The sequence below is a fragment of the Apostichopus japonicus genome, chromosome 14, assembly GCF_037975245.1.
Source record: "Apostichopus japonicus isolate 1M-3 chromosome 14, ASM3797524v1, whole genome shotgun sequence".
NCBI classification, from domain to species: domain Eukaryota; kingdom Metazoa; phylum Echinodermata; class Holothuroidea; order Aspidochirotida; family Stichopodidae; genus Apostichopus; species Apostichopus japonicus.
This window is the reverse complement of record NC_092574.1, coordinates 25,180,994-25,199,188: the sequence shown is the minus strand read 5'-3', so window position 1 is coordinate 25,199,188 and position 18,195 is coordinate 25,180,994. Positions and strand designations below refer to the sequence as shown.

General features: G+C 35.9%; 1 protein-coding gene across 3 annotated transcripts in view; it reads right to left on the bottom strand.

Annotated features, from left to right (window-relative positions):
- Positions 1–313: 313 nt before the first annotated feature.
- Positions 314–18,195, bottom strand: part of LOC139980001 (inverted formin-2-like) — a 101,592-nt gene continuing 83,710 nt past the window's right edge. For all 3 annotated transcript variants that reach the window (XM_071991327.1, XM_071991326.1, XM_071991328.1), the window contains 10 exons: positions 15,875–16,017; positions 13,707–13,874; positions 12,882–12,967; positions 12,544–12,644; positions 11,466–11,536; positions 10,452–10,630; positions 10,153–10,273; positions 8,313–8,477; positions 6,659–6,829; positions 314–5,677 (listed from right to left, as the gene is read on the bottom strand). In XM_071991327.1, the coding sequence (XP_071847428.1) occupies positions 3,710–5,677; positions 6,659–6,829; positions 8,313–8,477; positions 10,153–10,273; positions 10,452–10,630; positions 11,466–11,536; positions 12,544–12,644; positions 12,882–12,967; positions 13,707–13,874; positions 15,875–16,017 (3,173 nt within the window). In that variant the 3' untranslated portion in view covers positions 314–3,709. The remainder of the gene's footprint in view (positions 5,678–6,658; positions 6,830–8,312; positions 8,478–10,152; positions 10,274–10,451; positions 10,631–11,465; positions 11,537–12,543; positions 12,645–12,881; positions 12,968–13,706; positions 13,875–15,874; positions 16,018–18,195) is intronic.

Genomic DNA, 18,195 nt, shown 5'->3' with positions numbered 1-18,195 from the left:
ATGAGGCTTCTTCGCGAATTCCTGCTTGCAGGAGGATCTAAAATACAAATACAAATTAAACTATCTAACCTGTTCCTTAAATTCAATGTAATGGTCTTCACTTAAAACCCCTTTGCAGTCTTTGCCATATTTCATCGGTTTTGTTGCCAATTTGGTGGACCTAAGGAAAAGATTATATTTCCCGATACCTTCATTTTTCTTTAAAATCGTTTACAACTTATTTTGTATTGCTTCTTAAATAAGATAGAATATACACAAACATATTTCACATGAAATATGCTTAATCAGCCAAAAAAGAGAGAGACATTCAAGATAGAAGATACACATAATTTTTTTAACATAATATTTACTCTTTCAAATTAACAGAAAATTCATACTATGATGCTATTCAAAGAGAAACAGAACCTTTCCCTTTAAACACTGTACCTAGTTTTAACCAAACAAAAGTCCAACTTTACACACGAAACAGCATAAGTCCAACTTCAACTGGAAATTTGAAACAAAGTATTTTTCATTTTTGGGGGGTTTCAAAACCATACAATACAACCTTTTAGGAGAATGATGTTTATAATAAAACACAGCAGCCCATACGACACTGATGTTTATATATATATATATATATATATATATATATATATATATATATATATATATATATATATATATACATATATATATACATATATATATACATATACACACATTATAAAGCTTATGTGACATAACTAGCATGAAAAGTAAGCAAGAAAAAAATACACACAATTCTGGTCAACTGCCAAAGCAACTGAAAGTCAACACAACTAGCATAAAGTAATAAAATATGATATTAACACATTTGTGAAGTTTCAGAGCTTTTTTATATTTCAAGATTTATACTTCAGATTAGAGAGAATAAGGTAACATGAAAAGTACATAGAAAATAAATGCCAGCATATCAGAAGAGAGAGAATAAATGCTTACATTTTGATTTGCCTTCTAAAATATCAATTAAAGATGATAAAATCAGTATTTTACTACAAATATGTAACACACAAATATCTTACTCTATAAAAGAAAACCAATTTAAAATATCAAATGAATTCATTAATGTGCATACTTAACCAGCCAGCAATTAGTGTGAAATAACAAGACAAAATACTACAAAGGCCTTCTATGGAACAGGGCTACTCTCTGCAAAATATATATAATCATTGTGAGTACAAGTGAGTACTGATGTTATAAAAAATTAAAACGATGAATTTCCGATAACTTTAAGAATACAAGAACTCTTTGAACTAAATGACATTACAAGGTATAAACTAAGAAAATGAGATAAAATATATTTTGTTTTCTATGACAAGTATACAAGATTATAGCTAATGTCAGTTATCATGAAGTACAACCCAACTATGGATACATAATTGTTCATGAAACGTTCAGCGCCATGTGAAAAAAAAATTAAAACCGAAGTAAAGATAATGAAAATAGTACCCAGTGCTAAACCAAGAAAACGTAAAAGGTTCATGATTTCAATCATTTCAACTTTCTCTTTCATTTCCCTAAGTACTATTGTATGAATATAGAAAGTAAGGTATGAAAACATTTCAAATTAAAATAAAGAAATGATTCCCATTTACCGTTTATTACTCCAGACTGTGAAAATGGCTGATTTTCTACAGAAAATAAAGATTGACTGAAAGATGTTTCTAAGCAGTGGGACTTTAGAAACCTTCAAGGAAGTGTACTTGAAATAACTGACTTTGTTATACGTTTCTAAGAGAGTTTGACTTTTCGTTTTAACAAGTTTTATATGTTAATAACATAAATTTACATATACCAAGCAGCATATTGCCTTTGATCATAGCAAACTATTACAATCATCCAGGTACTGACAATAGGCAATAAACTAACAGAACCTATATTAAAGAGGGTACATGAACTGAGCAATGCTAGCAATTGAGAGACCATGCTAGTGCAAAGGCAGAGATTGGGTTCACACTTCTTTTTGATGATACTGAACTTTTGAAAGAATTTGCTATGTATACCAATGTTAGGCTTTGGGCCCCTGAGATTCTACCACCCTCTCAACCACTTGCATTAAACTACTGAAAGTACCATTTGTTTTGATGAGACAAACCAATAAGATTTAAATAGATGTATGTATATTTGAATTATAATTTAATTTAATCTGTTAATTAGAATTGAACATGCTTATGTACTCATGTGCGGCCAGATTAAAACTACATGCTTCCACTGCTAAAAGGAGCACAAAATCAGGTTGTTTTGGCATCAACATTCAACGTTTACTTTAAATTGGCATAACTGAGCAAAGTTAGAAGTTAACCTGGTGTAAGAGAGGCATGAGTGATCACTTCAATGCATTGGTTTAAGAGAGAGCGACTGGTTTCGGCGTTTTATGATACAGTTATGAAATAAGTCATAAAATACTGAGGTTGGGCACAAGTTAACAAGTCTTTGCCAATACTAATATGGTATTATATGGATAGCAATTAACCTGTAGGGCTGTGTGTGATACAGTGATAAGGAGAACTCTCAAAATAAACAAATAATAGTGTTGCAGTTGCATATTATACATAATAAAAAGTAAACAACAAGGTATTGACAATGATCATAAATACATTATATTCCAAACACATTGAATAATACCATTTTGGCCTCTCCCTTATTGATTGCTGTTATAAGTCTGTAGCAGAAAACAGGTTTACACAGGAAATGTTTGACACAGTCCTGTTTCTTTATTGAGAAATTGCAGTTACACAATCTAATCTCTTCTTTCGTTCAATATCTTCCGCTAACCTCTTGCAATAACACATAGCCATTGAATATGCTTCCTGTAGTCCCTGGTTTGTATCATTTTACACTGATACTGAAACCCATATGATGCAATGCAGCATGCACCAATAGTGAGGGCAGCAGACCAATATACAGTGAGCAGTAGTTGAGGACAGTTGACAGGTAGCTAAGGACATACATGCATTATGTTACTTGTGTTTCTACCTTACCTATCTTTACCAATACTACCTTACAGTCGAAAACGTCATCTTTCTGCTTGGCCTTTTTCTTTTGATATTCAAACTCTATGCATTGGTGCATGTTGTGCTGCAGACTCGGGGAGCGTGGAGAAGGGGATACTGAGGGGGATTTCTCCATCCTATTATCCCATCCTCCTTTGGGAACCACTGAGAATTGATCATCACATCATACCACACACATCTTAAGCAGATACCTTTAAAATAATTCAAACTGTTCCTGTTCTTTTTATTTTCATGAAGTAGTAACTTTGATAGAGATGGCAATGATGCATATTTCACAACTCAATTTGACTTCTCAATTGCCATGATTGTACTTGCTGTGCTTCAATCTCTTTCTGGTTACTTAATAGTTTATTACATTATTTTTATTCAATAACATTCTTCAACCTACAGTAATACTCTTCCTACATTTCACATTGATTCAACACTACTCCCGTAAATGTTCACATTACCCATCTATACAGCCTGGCATGGGAAAATTAATACTTTGATGACCAAAACCTTTCGATTATTTCAAATAATATGGGTGTTTAACCATTCACACTCTTTCCCTGGATGTTTCATCTCAACACCATACTCACTTGAAATGTTGCATCTTCATGTTTCAATAAAGATTTCATCATTCTTTCGTCAAACATCTCAGCTCACTTTTCCATGACATCTCTTACATCGTGCAGCTATTTTGGCCGCGCTGTACCTACCGATTGTCTTCTCATATGTGGATGAGGAGCTGGGGACCGTCTCCGCAGGTTTGGGTCGTGGATGTAACGGTTGACTACAAAACGTCCCACGTCACTGGTGTACCCGTTCTCTGCTTCTTCTTTCTTTTGCTTTGGCTGACAATCTGAAAGTTCCGTTTCCTCCAAGGTGCTGGGCTTTTCCTCCAATTCCTCCTCCTGAGGGATATCTGGTTTCACAAAGCTGTAACGCGCATGGAGTTTCTTCCAATCGTCTGCATTAAATTTTTCATCCAAGTTACTGACGGAACGCTGTATTGATAACACCCTCTTCCTCTCTGCTACAGCAGTCCGGCCACCCTCGTGACGACCAAACCATGTGGGCAGAGAGTCGTCCGCTCTCGATTGCTGCTGGTGACCGACAGAGAAGGAAGATTGCGTTCGTGGGATATTAGACATACCTGATTGACCTCTTGCCCTGGAATTGTTGTTATTTGAATTTGGACTATGTGAGGAAGCATCCTTTGTACTTGGCAAGGGACCTTCTGAAAAGGTTTGGCTGTTTGTCATTTTGGATTTGGCTTTTGATTTATTTGTAAAGATAAGGCTTTGTGATCTGTTGGGACGGCTTGTTGCTTTACTAGTACTTGCTTCAGCGGTATCCTTTGCACTGAAACTATTTGACCTTTCCACTTTACCCTCTTCAAGTTTAGAAGTAGAGAAACCCTTTTTAATCCCACTGAAAAAGCTTCTAATTGTGCCAAATTTCTTCTTCTTTTTCGTCTTTGGAGGAGCGCTGGGTTCAACTGCTACTGGAGACACCTTTTCAGTCACAGTTGCATCTTCAATCCTTGAAATATCTTGAGCATTATTATCATCATTATCATCAGATAAATTATCCCAACTGCTATTTTCTTGTTCTATGGCTGGTTTTTTGGTGCTTGCAAGAACTTTCTCGACCATCACTGCCTTGGAAGTTGCTTCTTCTGCATCTTCTTGAACATCCATTAAACCAACGAGAGCATCCTCATCACCAACAACTTTGCCCTTAGAGGTCACACCTTTATCTCCTTCCTTGTTACCAATGTTACCTTCTTCATCAACCTGACTTCCTCCATCTGCAGAACTTACTTTGCTGTCCACTTTCATCTCATGAGGATCAATCTCGCTGTTGACCGTCCTTGGAGATTTACTTTCTTGCTCTTCTGGAGCAGCGACTCGTACTTGCCAAACATCCTCCTCTTCATTTCCTTGATCCACTTCAGCTGATTCCTTCAACTTTTGGCTGTCTGCAGCTTCTTCCTCTTTATCAAGTGATGCATGTCCATTGACCTGGCCATGACCGTCTTTCTCACCATTCGGAAGTTTAATATCAATGTCTGCATCACTAATCACCACTGAAGGAACTCCATCTTTGTCACCTACCTCCTGTAATTTGGATGAAGCATCATCTTCATTAGTCAGGCCATTAAGTTTTACTTCCAATTTGCCTTGCCTACCACTGGTTGCATCTTCAATTGTGACATCTACCCATTCGTCTTCGCTCTCTGCAATCCCTTCATCCACTGATTTGGTCACTTCTCCCTCTGGTTTCTCCCCTAGTTTCTCTGTAACAGCTACCATTGTTTTCAAATCATTTTCGTTAGATACTGCTTTCTCCTGGTCACTTACTGTGTTTGTTTCCTTACTGTCAGCCATGTCTTCTTTGATCACTGTCAGTTTCTGTTCATCATCTTTTCCACGCTTTTCCTTTCCAACTCCCTTCTCTGATTCTACATTTTCTGCTTTCCTGACTTTGTTCTCAGAAGTTTTTTCTAGCTTCTCTTCATCTGCCACTTTTGAACCCTTCACGTCTTCATTTTGTCTTTCCAACTCATTCTTCTGACGTCGACTACCTCGTGTGCCACGTGGTCCAATTCCTGGTCCTGACGAGGGTGAATGGACTTGAGCTTTGCGAAGGGGAAAGCCCTGTGAAGTGCAATGCAAACAAAAATGTTGGCTTATTTCTAGACTCATAAACAGTGAGAATACTATGATTCAATCGAGTTTAATCGACATCCAAGCCAAGTCCCTATCTGAGTCCTTGGGATTCAAAGTCCCAACCAGGGTCCATGTTCCTTAAGTACAACGTTTAAAGTGAACAATTTTTGTATACTTATGAACAAGTTTTTGTACAATCGACCTTAACAAGTTAAAGCGTAAGTTCAAATCCTCGTTGGTTCATAGCAACGGCTTTATAACAATGGGATTTTGATGCCATAAATTCTCACTTAGACTTTCAGTATTGCATTCAGGTTTAGATTATATGATGCATTAGACATGATGGGCCGTTTGATAATTGCCTGACTTTCCTTTATAGTATCCAGGAACTTGAGAAATATATTGAAGTGAATCTAAAGAGAACAGTTTTTGCAAAGGGTACAGAAATGCCTTACATAATTTTGCACTTAACAAAAGAACATAAAACACATTAAAGATTCTTATCGGATTGCAGGATTCCTATGCAACCACTGTGCAAAGGGCCATTCAATACAAACTTATTACACCCAAATTTTAAGGAAGATGCCAGCACAATGTAATCAAGCTAACAATGCGGACTTAATACATCTATCTGCTCCCGCTCCCTCCAAATTTTCAAGCTTTCTACTTCACTGAATATGAAACAAAGCATTATTTGCTACTGAGTAAAATTGAAAATGTTCAAAGGGAATAGGACTACACAACCATTACAGTGAAGCACACATTTTACAGCCACACTCAACAAAATTGCCTTCATAGAGACATGTTATTGTTTAATTGAATACTCTAATACCACTTATAATTTGGAGGATCAGCACCTCAAGCAAAGTGTGTTTTTATAACTGTTAGCAACAATAGTTAGCTAAATGTTGTGGCCAGTACTGATGTCTTTTAATACAAGTATGTTTCAATACAAGATGAAGTTTCTACCTTTCTTATATCACTGAGCAGGTTATCAATGATACAACCCTCTTCTGGGAGAGGGGGTGGCTTTACTTTCTTTAATTTGCCTCCAGATGCAGCAATGGCTTTCTCTTGCTCCTCCTTTTTGATACGTCTTGCCTCTGCCTTGGCTTCTTGAGTTTTTCTCTTTTTGTTTTCCTGTAATTAAGATGTATGAGTATGATTGTTTCAAGATATTCAGGTTCCATTCATTCACACTTAAAGGATAAGGCTGAGGAAAACTACAAAGCTACCTGGTTCAAACAGAATTTATTCTTATTCCAATGGTAGAAATATTGAATACAGAGCAAACACAGGAAGACCCTGGAATATCAAGGTGAGACTGCAACGTAATCAATTGATATTTGCCAGGCCTATTGCACAAGCTATCTCTGCATACCAAGCTAGCCTGTTGACCCCTGATAAAACTGAATATAAAACTGACAATTGCAAATTTATTTCTAATGCTGCTTTTCCATTATTGTCTAAAACAAGTAAATGTAAATGAACAAAAGAAAACTTATAGACAATGGAAAGAAACTGGAAAAAAAAATTGGATAAATTCAAACAGGATTAGAAACAGTGCGGTAGGATTGTAACCCTGAGGTATCTGCTTCAATTGCTGCTGCAGCCTAAAATGTCTTTGCTCTATTCCATTTTCTAAAACATACAGAATCCGAGAGGAATCCAAACCTTTGGCCCCTATTTACAATTTTGTGCTATTCCCACGACCATATCTTTAATAGAGTATTCTACGGCACTTAGACTGGGTAAGAAAGACTGTGTCTGTTTACCGTTGTTATTAGTGGAACCTCTTAATAATCACGAAGGCGTCAGCTAAGTAACACATCGCTCATGCGACTTGTTTCTTAGAAAAGATCTGAAGTACATCTGAAGTACATCTTCTCAATTCTCCTACTGACCCAGACAACCACTTTGCAGAATTGTATTATACTCAAACCTTACAAAAAAATCATTTTCCTACACATTTCAATCAAACGAATCAAGCAATTTGTTGAGGCCATCACCAAATATCTTTAACAAACTTCTTTTTTTCTTTTTTTTAGCCTCTTTAACCATGCAGTCTTTTGGTTTCATTAAAGCTACTACATCAGCAGTTTAAGAGAAATGTCTGGTCAGTCTATACTACAGAGTGATGACAGCTTTGAAAATACATGATATGACTTAATTCAATGGCTCTTTATTGAGATAAATACACTATTTTACTATTCCACATATTTTCCTTAACATATGTATTCTCAGTTCTGATTTAGAAGATCAACTTCCCCCATGTTTGCGAACTACGAACAAAGGAATAATTCAACTGAGACAACCGCTAATTGATAGACATTCTACCCATTTCAAAAATCATTTTCTCCACTGCCAGGACTTTTTAAGTGACCCTTTCCATTTAGCTGTAGCCATTGCGGGAGCTTGTCTTCATTTCTTCTTGTGTTTATTCAAATCCTTCAGGTGATTAACAAAACAAACAACTTTCCAAGTGTAGAGAGGAACCGCTTCCCAACCTCCAACTCACATTTCACCCCCAAAATTCCTCTCTGATGTTCCCTCTCTTTCATCTACTCTTCTGTACCCATCCTCCTCCCTCTTCTCTATGTCTCTATATCGGAATGTATCTTACCTCTTGACATTGCTTTATTCTTTCAGCAAAAGTTTTTAAGACACCGAGAGATTCTTCAAGTTTAAACTGCTTAGGTTCTTCACAGAAATAGAGAGCCAGCTTCTGGCTTAGAAGATCGATTTTGTCCATGTCTTTGAGAAGGAATTTGATATCTTTGTTTGCACCCTAGAAATAAAAGGATAATAAATCAGTGACAATTTACCACTCTCTACTTGATGTTTATTCCCAACATATAGCACATCATCATCGACCATGCATGGAGGAGTGAAGGGCATATCGAACAAAGAGTCGAGCACTGATTATACACCATGTCACAAGTAGAAGGGTTCATCACATGTTAGACCATTTTCTGTTCAATTGAGTCTGGTCTCCTTGCAACCTCAACAGAATCTCAGAGCATGCATATATTTAAACACAACATTATAATGCATGACAATGCACAGACAGCAAACAGAGATGTAAAAATACCATGGCAAAGTGGAACTTTCAGAGATGTTTCTTTGTTAGCTATAAAATATTATCTTATAGCTGTCACATTCTGTCATGGGACCATTAGCTATTCAACTCAGTTTATTCTCCTTGCCATTTCAAAAGAGTATTATGATACAAATAAAAACATGTAACAATACTTCACACCTAAAATCAGATGAAATTCCATTTGGAATGGAATGCTCTCAAATGCATTCATTTAGAAACTCCTCCACTTCAAGCTCTTTTGTTTCACTTATTCAATTGGCTGAATGCAAAGTACAGTTCTAACACCACGATGGTCACCCTCTTGTGAAAACAAGCCTAAGATACATACCTCAATACCCTCCCCTCCCTATCCCCTCCCCCCACCCCTTCACTAGTTTAACACCATGCTCCTGACTACCAATAAAGTCAAAGCAAAAATATTTTCCATCACATATGAAACAAACCTGATCTTGGTCATTGATCTTTCATTCAGGAAGCCCTGCCATATTAGTTATGAAACCTATCGCATCATTTACGGAAGATGACTTCCTATTGGATATTACATTTCAGATTCAAACATGTATAGCTCTAGTCAAAAAGGTACTCATAACAGGATATGAAATGAACTTTCAAGCAATGTAAAACACATTAGGTAAACAAAAATTACATTTAATTTGAAATTTTTGGTGGCTCCAGAATCCTACAAAATTTACTGCATATCAGGTGATTAAAAAACCATATCAAGTATCCAATTTTGAGCTGTGGATTGCACTATTTGTCAAGTGCATTAAAGTGTTTATTACAGTTTAATCGTAACTGCTCTCTGCCAAAAAGTACAGTTCCACCCAAAGATGGTCACCCTCTTTTGAAGACAGGCCTTTTATACATACCTCAATACCCTACCCCCACCCTTCCCCTTCCTACCCCTTTCACAACATATCACCATGCTCCTGACTACCAGTTAAGTAAGTGAGCCATATTTTGAAGTCAAAGCAAAAATATTTTCCATCATATGTGAAACAAACCTGAGCTTGGTCATTGATCTTTCATACAGGAAGCCGTTGCCATATCCCATCATTAATAGAAGAAGGTTTCCTATTAGATCTTACCTTACAGATTTGAATATGTATAGCTCTGGTCAAAAATGGTACCCCTAACAGGATATGGAATGACCTTTCAGGCATTTTAAAACACATGAGGCACATAATTTACCTTCTTTTGGATAATCATGAGAAAAAAATGAAGCCTCACCAGGAATTACTACCACACTATGCTGTGCTGAATCCCCAGTTTGCTCTGAACATGGTGGAGCAAAATTGCAAAACATGCCAAACTTAGAATGTTAGGAGTAGACTGAAAGATGACTAACTGATGCCTTACTCACCTCTAAGAATGACCCTAGTTGTTCTTTCACACCTTCATCTGCAGTTTCCATTTGTTTTTCAAGTGTTTCTACCTTCTTTTGCAGACTTCCTATTTCAGACTTCAAGAAATCGACAGACAACCTGTAATATTAACCATTAACATGGAATAAATTATGGGTATGATTACCAGTTCCCATAACATGTCTTGTGTTTATCCCACAATAGAGATATTAATTTGTTTGATATTAAATTTCCTTTATTACCCTCCTCCACATCCCCCCCCCCCTCACAACCCCCACTCCTTAAAACAAAAGCTTACTTTGATGCTTCTGCAAGATGTTTGATCTCCGTTGGAAATGAGAGAATTTTTGCATCTTTCTCTTCCGCTACTTCCACTAGGTAATGCATTAGGGTTACCCTAGGTTTATTAGCTCGAGTATCCTGAAGCTTTAAGAGAGATGAAATCTTAAAACCTGCAGCATTCCCGGCAAAGCCACCCTGGAGATTTGGAAGATATTAATCAATATTATAACTTGAACAGCATAAAAAAAATGTAGCAAAATCAAAATTATGTCATACACAGGTTTTTCATTTAAGAGGATCTTGCTTGGATGGAAAATGTCAGGCCCCTCTTTAAACTATTCATACTATCAATTTGGTCAAGAAATTCATACTAACAAAAGACTGGCAAATTAAGAGCATTGACCGTATCATTTCAGCATCTGCTTCAGCGACAAAACCATGCCACAAGCTGCACTATTATGTAGTTGTTAAATCAAATCAACAGAATGCAACAGGGGTGTTAATTCAAACCTATCGCATGCTACATTGGTGTTAATTCAAATATATAGAATTTACCAATTCACCTTACAGGCATCCTGATGCATGATAGCTAGGGAAACTACTCCCTTAACTTTGCAAAGATTATACATAGTAGTAACAGAGAAGAGGACCAAAGGAGAGTAAAGGCATAGGTGAAGCAAGGGTAATTCTAATATGGCATACCCCCTTGCTATGCAATAGTTAGTATGAGTTCATAATACATGGGGCCTTGATGAAAAGTGCAAAGGGGAAGGTGGCAGTGTGGGAAAGGGGGTGAATTAGGAGAAGGGGGTGGCTGAGGGGTAATGAGAAGTATTATTTCATTTTAAAATACCCTATGGTAGGTATTCCAAGGTACATAATAAAAAATGTCCTGTGACATATATTTTAACTTGCTCATTTCAAACCTTTAGCTTTGTTGCCAAAAAAAAAGGCAAAATAGACACAAAATATCTTTACATTAAACATGTATCATCAGTAAATTTGATTCTTAATTTTCAAACCAACTTACTGAATTCATGTAGTTCCCAGTTACAAGGACAAGAGCCAGAAATTCTTGCAGCAGTTTACTTTCTAGTATCCCTGGATTGTAAGATTGAGAAATTAGAAGTGGATGTATAGAGTAAAATGAAACCAAAAATATGAAACTAAACATTACTCTCATTTCAATATCTTGATCAAGCATATTGGAGTGTAATTAAAATCTGCATTTCACTTGACGGAAGTTCAACGATGAAATCATGAAGCATTATTACTTTGATAGATTAAAGATGAAAATTCCCATGGCGCTCTGACGTAATGAATATTTGGAATATACTGTACCTCTCAAAGGACATTGTAGCATGGTGTCATAAAAAGGAAACATTAATATAGGAATAAGAAAAGTTGCCATGAAACCTAGACTACACATTGTCTGAAATATTCTGATATATCAATGTTCATACAAACCAGAAGGCAATTGAAAGTTATACTTCAATAAAAACAAAGGTTTCACTACAAGTCACCATCTTCAATGAAATGCTTTTAGAAGGTTGTTTTTAGAAAAAAGGTAAGTGGCGATTAACTATAAAAGGCCCTTCAAAAGACATTCATTACTATGCCAACTGAAACCTATGTCCTTAAACGTGTTGTTCAACGTCAGAATTATATTATAAGTCAAACTGCTGGGGCTAAAAAACTGATAATTAAGCACAGGTAGGTGGTGAGCCAAGAATTGTCAATAATATGTGGAGTCTTCTGCTAATTCAAGAGCTTCTCTGAAATAGTAACAATGATAGTCATGTGACCTAGAAGAACTGTAACCACATTATGTTCTGTTTTTGGGAGTATAATGATAAAAGTTATTGATGCGAGTGTCACTGCATGGATTGTTCAGATGAAATGTATATATCATTTTGATAATAATACCAGAAATCGAGAGGGAACGAACAAGCACTGCCAACTTTCAGAAATCTGATCTGTTGAGAGGTTCGACATGCAAGTGGGAATATGTCTGGGCAAATACAAAATGTAAAATAACGACTGTAAACTTTGTTCGTATTCAATTCATCGACAAGTTCATATTTTAAGACAATTTAGATGCGGCTCACCATTACAACATTCCTGTATTGTGCTGATCGCTGGTTTGAGATAATCCATATTGGCAGAGAAATCTTCCTTCACGACCATACCCTCGATGCGAAGCTTGTAGCTATCAGAATAAAAAAGAATATTCTGTTACTGGATAGCAGTACAAGATGAATTGTGTTACAACTAGCATTCTTAGCAGAAGAAAAGACTGATATATTCCACAGTATCACATTGAAGTCTCTCTTTAAATCATGCTCTTTGTTGTTCTGGTCTTATCAGTTCTCAATATGAAGAATTTTTACATACGACTTAATAGTTCCAAAAGGCATGCCCAAAACTCAGAAAACTAAAGAATTACTTTGAAAGTCTGGTCAAGAGCAGAAAGAACCTTTCAGCAACACCGAGTAGTGCCTCGTCACCCTTGTATGACTGAATCAAATCAACCTAAGAGGAGAATAAACATATGCCATGATTTAATAAAAAGTGATTTAAAAAATGCAAGACAAAAGATACCTGAACTTAGGGGACATAGGGGTGGGGTTGAGGGGTGGATGGCTGTATATGATATCTACAATTTGCACACAGGTCTTCAAACCAATGACACATCTGAACAATATTAGCAGTACATGCAGTTATCTAGAATACTGGCAGTCTACCCTTACTTTTTGGTACAGGTCATATTACAGTATGCTTCATGCATTTATCACAGATTCTGACAGTCGATCCATACATTTTGGAGAGGGTATTCTAACAGTAAAGGGATAATATTACTTGGAAATTTTTTAGGGGTATATTAGCAGTACAGTGAATTTAACTTGGATTCGGGTAGGTGATTCTTTCTTTTTCCTTACTGTCCGTGACCCTCTATGATTTTGTACCATCATATAATGGTACATGCATCTAATTTTTTTATTTGGGATACCGTCTGTAAACCGCTACGGTTTGGTAATGTAATATAACAGTTCATGCATCTAACTTTGTATTACTATTATAATACGGTTAGTGAACCTTTATGATTTGGTCACGTAATATAACAGCACATGTATCTAACTTCTTATTTGGCAGTTATTTTATCACAGACTGTATCACATACCATGAATCAAAACAATTGAGAGTTTAATAGATATTATCTTGTACTACTCGACACAATAACTAAAAAGCATTTTATTTCTGGGTAAATTACCTCCTCTCTGGTTGGTAGAAGTTTCGCCATGCCCTTGAGGACCTCGATTCCCCCTAACTGTGCTGCATCTCCATTCCTTAGTAGAGCAATGATATCATCATTGCTCTTTCTAAATTGTTTCAGGAAGATGTTGAGATTAAGGCTACGTTTACCATCAAGAAGAGTAACCTAAAAAACAAATTAATCAAAACATATCCAAATCCAAATCACACAAAAGGAATTTGTAACACTGACAGAATAAACAGTGTAATAAAGAAATTCATAACACTGACAGAAGAAACAGTGTATAATAAAGAAATTTATAACACTGACAGAATAAACAGTGTATAATAAAGTAATATATAACACTAAGAAGAAATAGTGTAATAAAGTACTTTGTAACACTGACAGAAGAAACAGTGTAAAATAAAGTAATTTATAACACTGAGAGAAGAAATAGTGTATAATAAATCAAGGATCAATTATCATGTTGACACAGCATCAACCATTTAATTCACTGGTAAAAACAATTAGACTATAGAATTTTTATTCCATGACTTTTTAGAATTTTTCAATATTCATAGTATGGGTGGGGTTTATTGCGATCCGAACAGAAAATATCTTTGAGAAAAACAATGTTCAGTTGGAAATTTTTCGACTTTTATTCCACCAGTGGAAGTTAGATTTAAATAGATTTAAGCTATTTATGTATGTCGTTATGGCATCGTTGGGTCTATGGGGTTGAGGAAGTCAGAGAAAAGGATGCAAAAAGCTGCTTTAAAGACTTACAGAGCCCCTTCACAAAACTTAACTGAACTGAATGTGACCAAATTATGTTCACCAAAAGAAAATCATACCACTGGAGAATTGACAGATTTATTGCAACTTAATTTTGGAGTTATCATGTGTAAAAGGTTTTCAAACTTTGACACCTGTTGACCTGATTGACCTTTACCAATTTCCATCATGGGGCATCTATCTACCAAGTATGACATTGATTCAACTTGTGGTTGATGAGATATAATTTTTACAAAGTAAAATCAACACTGGTAAAGTAGTAAACGATAATAGATACATGAAGATGCCCTCCCTTTGAGCTCCTTCACAACTCCCCCCCCCCCAAAGAAAAACCTCCCAAACTACAGCAATCTTAAGCTATGATTCTATCACTCCAGAACACATGGTACAATTCAGTTGGGCATTTAACTTGAATGAGTTATTTATGTAAGGAGTTACATCAGTACTTAATTTATGTACAAGTGCTTGTCAATACAGTCACCTACTGGATTAAGCTATTGATTATCACGGACAGCATTACGGACAACAAAATACCTCCAACTTTAATAAAGATTAAAATATAATATGAGGGTCACTGAAACCAGGTCAATTAACGGTTAGGTTCATTGCATCAGCTGGTACTGATCTGCCTCTTACACAGCTTGATTTTGCAAGTGTTTTTGTACAGCGGAGTTACAAGAGAAATGTCGAGACGTTTTTCAATGAGGTTAAAGGTCATTAGCTTTGACCAATCATGAGTAAGAGCAGTTCTTGGCTATTGTGGAACATCAAAGATGCCATTGAGGTACTGAGCGCTCTAAAAAATTTATATTTTGACCTGTGCTGACCTTTTATCCCTTCAAAAGCAAAAAGGTATGTGCACTCATTATTATATAATACAGCTGTCAATACTACCACTTCTTGTGTTTACAAGATTTCCTGATGTTGACTTCTGTTGACCTCAAATGACCTTTCACCTCATTGACCTTGTTGAATACTTCACAGATCTTTTGCAAAGTATAAGAGCATACCGTACTGCACAAAGATAGTACTTGATATATGCAGCTTTCACGATTGTCTTTATTTTGACCTCTGTTGACCTTTTAAAGGAACTTTACTCACACCGAAAAAACAATAACTAGAAATCTGCTGATAAATCAATGTGAAGTCAACATAATCACGTATGACATCTGTAAAACAGTCCACTTATTGAGATATCCTATTTGCAAGATTTCAAATAAAGTCTGACTTCCACCAAACATTGTGGACACTTTGTGGACACTGTGTAAGACCAAACCACATTCAAAACCTTGTCCTTGTAACTTGCACAAAGTTTGACCATGGCACTTATTTTTACTATTTGACTTCTGGTGATCTGACACCAGGAACTTCACTTAAGGAAGGATTCTTACCTCCTTAGACTCTTTCTTGGGTTTTTCCTTTTCTCCGGTCTTCTTTGGTGATTTGGTTTTTTGACTAAACAAATCTTCCAGAACCTCGTATTCCGATGTCACATCCATTGGATTTTCACTAATGGTTTGCCAAATGTTTTTCACTGAAAGTTGAGACAAATTATCACATTTTATTAGCATTTAAAATATAAGTTTAAGGTACTGTTGATATGTTAAGCCTGCTTAATCATGTTTGATCACACCAATAATTGTTGATATTTATACTGGATTGTCAAAATAAAATCGTCAGTTCCATCCAAGATGTTGAAAATCAATCTTCAATTGACAACAGAAGACAATGAATTGTGCTTGGTTTAGCAGAAACAACCAAACTTGAGACTTGTAATAAAAGATATGGTAAAAATACATGTTTTAACGGCCACCTTTCTAATTATGCAAAATAATAATTATAATCATAATAATCAGCAGTTATTTTTACGACGCTTAAGCGACCACAAATGTGGGAGAAACCCGCAAGGGCTTATGGATTACAACTTACACGTCAGGTGCTTCCAATTCAACATTTTAACTCAAATTTGGAATCTTTTCAATTTAGAAAGTCATTTCAGATGGGAAAACTGTAGGTTGCTCTTGGATGAAAAACCCACCTTACTATGACCCGGCCGGGAATCGAACCCCGAACCTCCCGATTGCTAAGCCTCATTGCTTCAAATGCCACCGCCTTTTCCACTAGGCCACAGCACCGAGTGGATAAAGTGCATAATGTATGTAAATAATCTATTTAATCAAATAAGAGAACTCAGAGACCAATCACTAACACAAAGGAATCGGAGGTTTCACAATAGTTTGATCCATTTCAAACTATCAATGAAACGTGACCAAAATGTCTTCCATGTTCTTTAGACGGAGCAAACAGGTTTTCTAAGCTTGGATAATTGTAACCAATATGTGAACAGAATTTGGCAGATATGGTCAGAATATTGCAATTTGGAACCAACTTAATGAATGAAGCTGCTTAGGAGAAATACTTTACTTGTATCATATAGTCCTTGGGAGTGATACAAACCACAATATAGGGCCAACATTGCCATAAGAAAAGTCAACGTAGAACATGCATAAACGCAAATTTCTTCACTTTTAAAATGGGAAATTGAAAAGTCTGTTAATAGACTAACCATGAAAGTCAAATTTATTTTTCAAAATCTCAGCGCTTTAAAAAATTGAGGGTATCACAATAAAAAATAATTGACTTTTCCTGAAATTATGCTGCTCTGACAGTTTTTAACAATTTATTATAAAACATGGATCTCTTTCTATATGAACATATCACTTTCAATTAAGTACCAGTCATGCGTTGAAAGGATTCTTTACAGTTGCAATGTTAGTTGACTTGCAGGTCTTACTACACAAAGAAAGGAAATATGCGCTGAAATAAGAAACTCTCGAACACTTCCGAAAGCTGAAGAAATATCTAGTTTTGTTATGATTTCCTTTAATACAAGAACGATATTGATTACCTATAACTTTAAAGAATAGTTTTTGTGCATTCATTGACACTCTACTAACCTGAAATATCACCATTAGCTGGTTCATGTTATATCTTGTGATGGTTTTATGAACGGTTTAATTATGAATAACAAGGAAATGTGAAACTTTCCTTGCAACAATTCCCAATTAAAGTCAAAACTTCATGCATAAAGTTCCACTGGACAATTTAAAAGAATGTAGCGCACAAATAAGCCGTCCACTTTCACCCAAATAAATACATGTCTTGTAGAGGCTACCACTGGTGGAAACTTAACACTAAAGTCCTGCTACAGGTTTAAACTCTTTGGTCAACAGGACAGCCAAAATCCACATTCTCAAATGTTCAAAACTTTACAATAAATCTTTTCAACTATGTTCTGTCCTCTTGAAATCACTGTTGTGAGTATACAGTAAATGCAGGATCCATAATAACAAGAAATGAGGTCACAATACTATTCTGTTCCATTCTGATACGACTGCGAACGAGACCGCCGCAGACAAGTTTAAGCGAATCACTCTGTGCTGGCCTCCTTAATTCACAACCGGATAATAAAGTTACATCGACTTGGTAACTGCGGAATTCAATTTAATTATCCTTTGAGCAAACACACTCTCATATTTTTTCTCTCTCTCAGAAAATGAAAGTTTCAGCTGACTTCCACTTCATTTGGTAAAGATTTTTTAACAAGTCTCCCCCTCCACGACTCCATCCAAGTAACACACAACAATTTTTGGAGTGAGTCTTGTCACTTTGGACCCTTGGGGTAAACAACCTGTCAGAGAGATTTCTGGAT